Source organism: Cucurbita pepo, unplaced genomic scaffold (assembly GCF_002806865.2).
Source record: "Cucurbita pepo subsp. pepo cultivar mu-cu-16 unplaced genomic scaffold, ASM280686v2 Cp4.1_scaffold000309, whole genome shotgun sequence".
NCBI lineage: Eukaryota > Viridiplantae > Streptophyta > Magnoliopsida > Cucurbitales > Cucurbitaceae > Cucurbita > Cucurbita pepo.
In genome coordinates, this window is record NW_019646556.1 from 51904 (window position 1) to 62289 (window position 10386).

The 10386-nt window shown below is 35.9% G+C and overlaps 2 protein-coding genes across 2 annotated transcripts; one reads left to right on the plus strand and one right to left on the minus strand.

Moving 5' to 3' along the window:
• The first annotated feature begins 558 nt into the window (after positions 1–558).
• On the plus strand, positions 559–4744 carry LOC111784947 (neurofilament medium polypeptide-like). The gene is made up of 2 exons (XM_023665455.1): positions 559–3441; positions 3539–4744. The coding sequence occupies exons 1-2, from the start codon at positions 3285–3287 to the stop codon at positions 4720–4722; spliced, it is 1341 nt and encodes a 446-aa protein (XP_023521223.1). The 5' UTR covers positions 559–3284; the 3' UTR covers positions 4723–4744.
• LOC111784948 lies at positions 4556–7828 on the minus strand. Its single transcript, XM_023665456.1, has 3 exons — positions 6367–7828; positions 5536–5915; positions 4556–4869 (listed from the first exon to the last, which is right to left on the minus strand). Exon 1 carries the CDS (start codon positions 7637–7639, stop codon positions 6464–6466), a length of 1176 nt encoding a protein of 391 aa, XP_023521224.1. The 5' UTR covers positions 7640–7828; the 3' UTR covers positions 4556–4869; positions 5536–5915; positions 6367–6463.
• Between the last annotated feature and the right edge of the window lie 2558 nt (positions 7829–10386).

The window sequence follows — 10386 nt, forward strand, 5'->3', positions numbered from 1 at the left end:
ATGATGTCCTATTTACAAAGACAAGACCTTTGAGAGGTCACTAGTGGGAGTGAAACTACGCTGCCAAAGGAGGTGGCGCATTGCACAAATGGAGAATCAAAGCAGACAAAGCAATATTTTCCTTGAAGACCACGATCGAAGAAGAGATGTTAGAGCATATTTGGGATGACAATACACCAAAAGAAGCATGGGACACGTTCATAATGTTGTTCTCAAAGAAGAACAATACAAGGTTACAACTTCTAGAGTACGAGCTGTTGTCAATTTCACAACGTGACATGACGATTGCTCAGCACTTCCACAAAGTCAAGTCAATCTGCTGGAAAATCAGTGAACTAGACCAAAAGTCCGTCATTGGAGAAGCTTGAATGAAGAAAATCACTATCCACAGATTGCGACCAAGATATAGAAGTTTCGTAATTGTTGTACAAGAATAGCCCACTTAACCATCACTTGTAGAGTTTGAAAATTTGCTAGTCAGCTAAGAAGCCATAGCTAAGCAAATGGGAGGCCTCTCATCGAAGAGTGAAGAAGAAGCGTTCTACACAAGTAAAAGTCAGAGCAACATTAAGCCACACGAATACCAAAATTGTGACAAAGAAATAAGTTATCAAGGAACTGCACAACCTTGGAGAGCTCAAAAGAACGACAACAAGAGTTTTCAAGGAAAGAGATTTGAAGGTATTTACTATAATTGCAGGAAGAGGGTCACATGTCGGGATTGTTGGTCCAAGAAAAATTCTATTGAAAGCAATGTGGAAATCTCTAAAAAGGAGGATGAATGGGATGCAGAGGCAATATGTGCCATAGAAAAAAACGAGCTAGCACTCATGGTGATGATGAGAGAGCATATCCATTACAATGATGACTGAATCATTGATTCAGGATACTCAAACCACATGATTGACGATCAGAGTGGTGCAATGGGAGAAGGGTGGCCCTTAGAGAAGAAGTATTACCAGAATTGGACAACATTAAAGAAATTCTCCCACAGAAGACGGGGAGCAAACTTTACACATGTGCTAAGTGCTGATGTGTCTGGAGAGCCAAGTGACACTAACGTTGGAGAGAAAGAAGTGACTCAATCAAGTGAACTCGGTGAAAATGAAAAGGCACCTCAACATCTTAGACAACTATAAAGAATCTAAAAGCCAAATCCAAAGTATGTCAATACAACTATTATAGAAGACGAAGTTGAAGAGCCAAAAACATATAAAGAAGTATCACAAAATACGGCTTGACAGCAGGCAATGGAGGAAGAAATTATAGCCTTGGAGCAAAACCAAACTTGGGAACTAGTGTCAAGACCGAGAGATATCAAACGCATTTCTTGCAAGTGAGTTTACAAAATAATGTGTCTCTTGGATAGATCAATGGAGAGATACAAGGCTCGGACTATAGCTTCAAGGTTCTCTCAACAATATGGACTAGACTATGATTAAACATTTAGACCAGTAGTGAAGATCACTGTCGTACAGGTTCCTCTAATATTTGTGGCAAATAAAATTGAAAATTATGGCAGATGGATATGAAGAATGTTTTCTTGCATGGAGAGTTGGATCGGGAGATCTACATGAACCAACCAAATGAATTTGAAAATGGAGTTGAAGACATTTGGATGCAGCTCGACAGATCTTGCGATATGTCAAAAGTACAATCGATTATGGTCTTTTGTACAAAAGAAGTGAAGACTACAAGCTAGCTGGATACTGTGATGTTGACTATGTAGGAGAACACGATACCCGAAGATCAATCACTAGGTATGTGTTCAAGCTCGATTCGAGAACAATTTCTTAGTGTAGCAAAAGACAACCAACAGTATCATTGTCAACTACAGAAGCAGAGTACAAAGCAACGACTGAAGCAGCTCAAGAAAGTACATGACTAAAACTCTTAATGAAGATTTGTATCAGAAAATTAACTATCCAATACCATTTCATTGCAACAAACCAATCTGCAATTCGTCTAGTAGAAAAATCGATGTTTCATGCTAGAACAAAGCATGTGGAGGTGCACTACCATTTCATTAGAGAAAAAGTCCTAAAGGAAGAAATCGAGATGCAATAGATCAAGCAAAATGATCAAGCGGCAGACTTGTTTACAAAAGGGCTAAATACTGATAAGCATGAGAGTTTTCGACATGGTACAACGAATGAGAACTTCTACAGAAGGGGAGTGTTAAAATATAACCACTAGCTTAATAGGGTCAAACCCAATAACTACATGAGCCCGTTGTATACATATTTTAGGAAAATGATTTAGATATTTATACCTATATATTTTAGAAAAATTATTAAGGTATCTTAGAAATAAAGATACTTAACTTTTTTTATAAAAAGATACAGACATTTCTGGAATAAATTATTAGATGTTTCATGAATAAATTGTCTAGTCTCTACTATCAATACCCCTCCACCCTACAAAAGTTTTCATTCCAAGAAATCTAAATCACAATAAAGCAGTAGCCACCTACCAAGATTTTAATCACTAATAGTTTCTACAAAATGTCTTACAAAGAGTATGACCACGTAAACCTAAGGTATAGCCTAAAAAAGCTTGTAGCTTAGAAATGAACTCCCAAGTATGAACAAGACACCGAACAAATGAATAAATGGACCTATGACATGATACTTAAGAACAAATTAAGAACTAAAAGTAAGCACTTATTCACATTTTTATACCTATTCATGCTACTTTAATTCTTTTCAAATAAGGATTACATAGAGCAATCAAGGCGAGGGTGTGCACAAAATACGAGGCTAGGGGTCAGACTAGATCGGTGTCTTTGTGTTTCTCAAATTTTACACTTTTCACTAACTCAATCTTGTATTTTGCCTTTGTCATTCCCCATGGTAAGTTGGGTCATACTTTTTTCCTCAAGTGATATTGACTACGGTTTTATTGGAATTTCTTTTATCAAATATTTGAGTCAATAATATCTATGGCTTGAGCCCAAACACCCAAACTATCTACCTTCATATCAAATCAAATAAAAAAAGATGAGAAAGAGAGAAAAAGGGGGGAATGATTAAGCTCATCATCAATGGTGATGGAGCTGTAGCTTCCCGCTAAGGCAAAGGTAACCATTGTCTCCTTCAAACCTATCTTCAAAAGTAAGGAATAAGTGTTGTATGCAAAATCCATGTGAATGAATGGATGAAGCAACCACTTATTAGTTTGTTTAGTCACTTATTATATTCACCTAAACCCCACCTTTGCTTGCTGCCCCTACTCTCTTCCTTCTTATAAAACTCCCTCTAAATCATCCATTTTTCATCAACAAAATGGATGATTCCTCACATTTTGAACTTAAGATCAGCCCTACCAGAGAGGATGATCCTTCCTCAACCTTTGAGCTTCACTTGCTCAAGACCACTTCCACTCATTCTTTCTTCTCTGATGAAACCAATTCCATGTTCCTTCTCACTGCCAAACTCCCAGGTCCGTCCATCCATCCATCCATCCATCCATCCATTGTTTCTCTTTCTCTCTCTCTCTCTCTCTCATTTCTCTCGTTTCTCTCGTTTTCCTGTTGCAGGTTTTGCAAGAGACGACATTGTGATAACTATCAATGGAAGCGGTACTCGGATCGAGATTAGTTGGGGACAACCTGTTCAGAAAATGGAGATTACGAGATGGACGTACAAGAAAGAAACAGAGACAAGGAGGTTCAAGAAGATCTTTCGAATTCCAGATGGTGTGATTTTGGATGAAATCAAGGCCACTTATAATGATGAAAAGTCCATTTTGAAGATTTTGATGCCCAAATTGGAGGAGGGGATCCTTGGAGTAGGAATTCAAGAAGTGAAGGAACAGGAAGCTGGCAAAGCCACATTTGAATCTCAGGATTCTGAAGCTGAGGCGATTCCACATACACCTACAGACCTTGAGACTCCGGAAACGGGCAAAGAGACCAAATTAATTGAAGATACTCATGGAAATGGAGAATTTGGAGGAGAAAATGCCAAGCAGGAAGCATTTTCCAAGATAGAATATGCAGCAGAAACAACCCCAGAAGAGATCGAGAAGCTGAAGGGCAATGAGATGGAAGATACTGATGGAGGTTCCAATGACTACTCTGAAAGTGAACAACTAGAAACAGGAGCAACAAAAGCTACAGAGTATGAGGGCACAAAAGAAAATATGAATGGACAAATAAAGGTCCCTAAAGTTACAAGTATGGAAGGAATAGAAGTAGCGGAAGGAACATCACAAGAAACAGCCAATCATCAAAAAGAAAAAGAAGGCAATGCTAAAGAACATAATGGTGATATGGCAACCATGATAAAAAAGAAACCAGATGTCAAAACACAATCACAAGCTTCAATCGATCAAGAGCAGGAAAATTTTAAGCGAAATCGACATACTCGAGCGGAGCTGGGGAAGCCGGAAACATATAGAAACACTCGGGAATTGAAAGAACCTGAAGATATAGAAATTCCATATTTGCAAAGCCCTGCACACGAGCATGAAGAAAAAGAAGTTGATCAAAAAGGAAAAAGTTCCCAAACAAAAGATGAAACTAAAGAAGCAAGAGAAGAATGCAATTCACCACAGAAGGTGACACATCAAGATTCGAGCAAGGAGGCAAAGCAAGAGAAAAAACAGTTTAAAATGCGTATTCCAATCATCGTTGCAGGGTCAGCTCTTGTCGCATCCCTTGTAATTGTTGTGTTTAGCTTGGTAAAAAGTAAAAAACGAGAGAAAAATATGAGAGGTTAAAAATGCTGAAGAAATAAAAGCTTTTCGCAAGACACCCAAAATGTAAATTCGATCATAATAATAATATAAAGGGCCAGTTGCTGATAATAGCACCACTTGGAACTTCCGAACGGTTGGTAAGCTCTACAGGATTGCGTCACAAACGGCCTGTACAATAGCAACTGCATTAATTATACATTTATAAAGAGATGAATGAGTTGGCAAAGAAAAGACAATGAAGAACTTTTGGCAATAAAAGCCTGCACCTAACGACAGCTAACCAATTATAATTCGAGGGACACATATATAAGGTTCTAGTTTTGCCCATGCTGTTAGCATATTTCGAAGCTCTAATTGAGAACATTTAATCTTTAAAGCACTAACTTTATGTTAACGTGCACAGAGCATTCATTTCTTGCAGAAACAATAATTCAAAACTTCAAATTCTGTAAATTTCGAAAATTTGAATAACAAAAGACTATTGGCTAAAGATATCAGATGAGAAATTACAAGGAGCTTGACCACATTTTTCTAAGTCAATAACATGGAGCTTGACCAAAAAATAAATATTAGACTAATTCAATGCAGTCATTGCTAGTCACAAGTTGGTGAATGAATTTCAAACCCTTCTGGATGACCTTATAACGCTTGGAATGCATGAACAGCGTGGACTTCATAAGAAGCATTGTCAAAATATTAAGCATCAAGGGTAAAAGCAGGTAGGTAGAACTAACCGGATGAAGAAAACAGAACCAACTTAGAAGTATGCCTATTGGTCAAGCAAGTAATATCTTCACAGAAACAAAGGGGGGAGACAATTTATAGAAAATTTACCATCGGAAAATTCCATTCATTGGTCGTAAAGAATAAAGAATTTTCGAGCAGCAAGGCATCAGATTCGACTTATGCTCAGGCGCTCTCTTCTTCTGGCACATAAATATTCTTCTAGTTTTCACATGGCATGGATCCGGCGACTGAAGTATATCTCATATTCCCCTTTATCCTTCCTCACACAACCATGAGTCAATGCCACATACTTCCTCATTCCAAGAATTAAATAACTGAAAGTTAAACGATCGATGCTTTTTTAAAGAATTGTAATGCGAGGGAGACGAGGGAGAGAGACACGGTGTGTGTGTGCACGCGTGTGTGTCCTCCCGAATGTCAGTTTCGCAGAAGCAGGGTACTCCAGCATACAATTTTGAGCAAATTCCCTGCAAAATGGAAGAATGAGAAAAAGTTTTGCATCAAATGCAATCCACAAGTCAAAAGAACTGGCGAAACAAGTGGAACTCATTATATATACAGAGAGCACTTAAAGATCATATCCAACCATTGGCCGTTAGGAAGCCATCTCGTTATTCTTAATCAATCAAACAACCATTGCAGCGGACGTCAAATCCAATGAGAATAACGCAGAATTTCATCAAAAGATATGCCTACCTCAACACAAATTGTTTGTATTTACCATGTAATAAATATCACAAAGAACACCTACATCAACGAAGATGTAACATAGACAGAATAGGATTGTACAAGCTCCAACCCCCCAACCCACCAAAATGGAAAGAGAAAAAAGTAAGCATTGAGGAATGTGAGAGTCACATTCCGTATCTAATTTCCTTGCACAATATACACTGAACAATACAAACAAAAGCCTCTTACCCTTTTGTTTATTATACTCGTCCGTTGTCCATAACATTACACAATGCTGGAAGCCAACTTTGAAGATGTTCTGTAATCTGCAATAATCTGAGCATCTTTATTCAGGGTTATTTCCTCGTCCTAAACAATCAAGCCCCTCCGTTCTTGAGCGAACAATTCGATGGAACATCTCTCTAATCTGCCGTTCCAGAGGATCCAAGCCAATCTTCAATGCTTCACAAATCTGAGATAGCTCCTGCACCCTTTCCCTCACCTCTTCTTCCCTATCATTCGTCAACGGGAAGTGACCTGTATCCGCCAATTCATTCATAATATGCGCAAATTTATCGATCTGATGAATCTCCTTCAACAGCCCACAAGCATTTCTTCTTTCCCGCTTTCTCGATTCTTCCAAAATCCGATCGTGAAGAGAAATCATTGGAGCCGCCCATGCGAATTGCCGGGGCAGCGAAAAATGTGGTAAGCCGCGGTCCTGACAGGGAATCGCCGCCACCAGAGTCCACATTACAAAGAGCAATATCATGTTCATCGTAAAAACAGGGATCGCAAGGCTACGCACAGGCTCATTCGCCCTCGGAGCAACCAAATTGCTCCCAATTGCCTGAAGCTGCCTAGCTGCCGACCAGGAACGCGAAACACTCCATGAAAGCGAACGGAAATGTCCTAAAGACCTGCGGTCTCTGGTACCATTGTTGCGTCCAAAAGAACGGTTTCTCTGAGAAATGGCCGTGGAATTGGCATCGTTTTCATCGAGCATTGCAATCGCCAAATCTATCAGAGCCTTCTTCGCTCGGCGAAATTGGCCCTCACCAAGATTCTTCTTGTGACTACAATTATCCAAAGCACTAAGTACAATCTCCAACGATTTATGCCACTGCCTCAGCTGCTCAATCCCATCTCTAATCGCATTACAAACATCAAGCGCCTTCACGCTCCTCTCCAAGTAATCCGAAACCAGCCTATCCATGGGCGGTCTACAAATTTCCGCCTTATGCTCAAACAAAATGACCTTGAACTCCTCCTGGCAGCAAATGAAAGCATCCAAAAGCTTCCTAATCCACGAGAGAGACAAAATCTCATCGGCAGAAGCCGACGACAAGTCCTGGAACCGTTGAGTGACCTGCTTCTGGAATGAATCGAGGTCGGAATCCATGGAAACGCCGTCGTGGGAGCCGTTCTCTATGGAATGAACTTGATCACGCCGGATACTGAAGATGGAACGGCCAATGTTGGCTAACGGCGACGAAGAACCCTGAAAATCAGAGGCAGGCATTCTTACATGAACAAAAGGAGCTGAAAATTGGATCGAAACTAGGAAATTGAAAACAAGAAGTGAATCGGAATTTGAAAAAATCGAATTGGGAGTATCGAAAGATGGGAAGTAGAGAGAGAAACATAGAGAGGGAGAGAGAAAATGGGAGTTGAACGATGAGAACCCTAACGGGAGCAGAGGATTTTAATGGCAGAAAAACGGACCGCGTATTTACGGTTGTTGAAATTTGGAGAGGGGAAATGTCCAAAAAGTCCACAAAAATAAAACGCCAAACATAATATTTAAATATTTTTGTTTCGTTGATTAATTAAATATTTTTTCTTATTAATATTTTACAAGGAAATTAAAATATAGAATATTAATGGAAGCATTAAAAATAAATTTATCAAATTTCATTAAGCCATCAAAATAGTGAAATATATTTAAAGTATAATATAAATAAAATTTTAAATTAAGAAAAAAAATAATAAGCGATTAAGATGGAACATTAAACAATTAGCATCGGAAATAAATTGGTGTATTTTCAATAAATATTTATAATTGTATTATTATTATTATTATTATTATTATTATTATTATTATTATTATTTTATTACAATTTATAAAGGCAGTTTGAATTTTAATGGCTCCGTGGGTGAAGTTTTACGCGCTGAAGACGCGGACCAAACACGCCTTCAAATCCAACGGCTCATATTTGAAACTGATCTCGACGATTCTCATCCTCTGCCGTCCATTATCATTCTTTTTTGGACTAATTTATTTAAAAATTAAATTATTTTTAAAAAATTGAACTGCTACTTGTATTGAAAACTGAAGTTAATATTTTAAATAAATAATTAAAATATTTTTTAAGTGTTAAAATTAAACCATAAATATTTATAAAAATCATAATATTTATGATTAATTGTAAATTAAAAATTGATTATTTTTTGTCTTAAAACTTAATTATTAAATTGTTGTTATTAGATCCTTAAAAGATTGTAGTTAAATAATATTTGTTTAATCAGTATTATTAAATTCAGGATATTTGATGAACATTGAAATTATTTCTTTTTATAAAAAGTCGTATAATTATTGTCTCTCTATATATGTATTTATTTAATTATTTAATTATTTAAATATTAATGAATTAGACCATTCAATTGGTTTGATTTTAAATATTTCACGTGCGTATTTATTTTTCAATTTTTTAAATTAATGTTTGAATTCTTTTATTTTATTACTCTTGACTTTCAAACCGGTATTTAAGTATTTTAAAAATAATTGTTTTTAAGAAAAGAATAATTGAAAAAAGAGAATTCTCAGAAGAAATTAGGTATCTTTAGCTGAGTTAAGCTCATTGACATATTCTAACCCGCGTGGATCCTCATAGGTTGAGTTGGACTTCGAGGGGAAGTTTCAAGCTAGCATCAAGTATATATTAGTAACGTCGGCTTAAGTGAACTAGGTAAATGACTTCCTGCTAGTTTGGTTGGACGAATTGTGTGATGTACGATGATATGTGTCTTATGACCCCTACATATGTCATGATTATGAGTGTTAGCGTATGCGATGTGATATTATGTTATAGGTATGATATGCTTATGTCATGTTGTGAAACTATTTAACTTGATGCCTATGAGACATGAGAAAGTCATATATGTTAAGTATGCAAGATATGACAAGTTTTACAAATGCATGTCTCATAGGCTCATTATGTCAAGAGTGAATTGAAGTATGAACTACATCATAAGCTAACGTCATGATTTTAAGCTATGTGGACCTCATACATTTATGTATGTTTGTGCATCGAGATACTTCCTCGTTATGATTAGTACAGACGTGCATCTTATGATATTTATGTAGGTCCTTTCTGTAACAACCGGAAAAATAAAATAAAATAGTAATAATAATAATAATAATAATAATAATAATAATAATAATAATAATAATAATAATAATAATAATAATAATAATAATAATAATATAATAAATAAATAAATAAATAAAAATTAAAAGAAGAAAAACATTTTGTAACGGATCTCTCCTCTTTCCTTCAATCTCTCACCACTCCTTCCTTAAAAATAAATATGGCAACAAATCAGGAAATTCATTTTCTGTAAAAACAACTCCAGATTTACCCAGAATTTATTCCTTTCTACAAAAACAAATAGAAAAAAAAAACAAAAGGTTTAAGCAGATTTAGTTCCGCCGTAAGAGATATGTCATTTGAAAAGGTCAGTAGATATGTCATTTGAAGAGGTCGGTAGTCCTATGTTAAATCTATGTTAAATCTTCCTTCTATTTTATTAAATAATATTAATTTGGTTACAATTATTTAGTTTTGAATTAGAGATTAAATGAAAAGAATTTTGTATGAATTTAGGAAATCAGAACCAATTATATTTTAGATCTATGATTTAGGTTGGTCAATAATTTTATATGAATAATAGGAAAATAATATAACCAAATGAATGGATTAAATTAAAAGCAAAAAAATAATAAAAATAAAAATGGAAGAGGGAAGATTGAGGAAAGATTTGTTTAACCGAATTTAAAAATAAAACAGGAAATATTAGAGGGGCATTGAACCCTATTAAATTTTGTGTAACAGTAAATATGAGAATTTTAACAATGTAAATGAGAGAAATAATTTTATAGAGTTCAAACTTGAAACTGATGTCATGGGCTCACGTAGGTTGACTTAGATTTCAAAGGATGAAATCAAACTTTCATTAAGGATATATTCGTGAAAACGACTTAAGCTA

Bases quoted from the DNA above. Each gene is read 5' to 3' on its own strand.
- LOC111784948 (XM_023665456.1), bottom strand. From the start codon at position 7,639: ATGCCTGCCTCTGATTTTCAGGGTTCTTCGTCGCCGTTAGCCAACATT.
- LOC111784947 (XM_023665455.1), top strand. From the start codon at position 3,285: ATGGATGATTCCTCACATTTTGAACTTAAGATCAGCCCTACCAGAGAG. The intron at 3,442-3,538 runs GTCCGTCCATCC...TTCCTGTTGCAG, and splicing joins TCTCACTGCCAAACTCCCAG to GTTTTGCAAGAGACGACATT.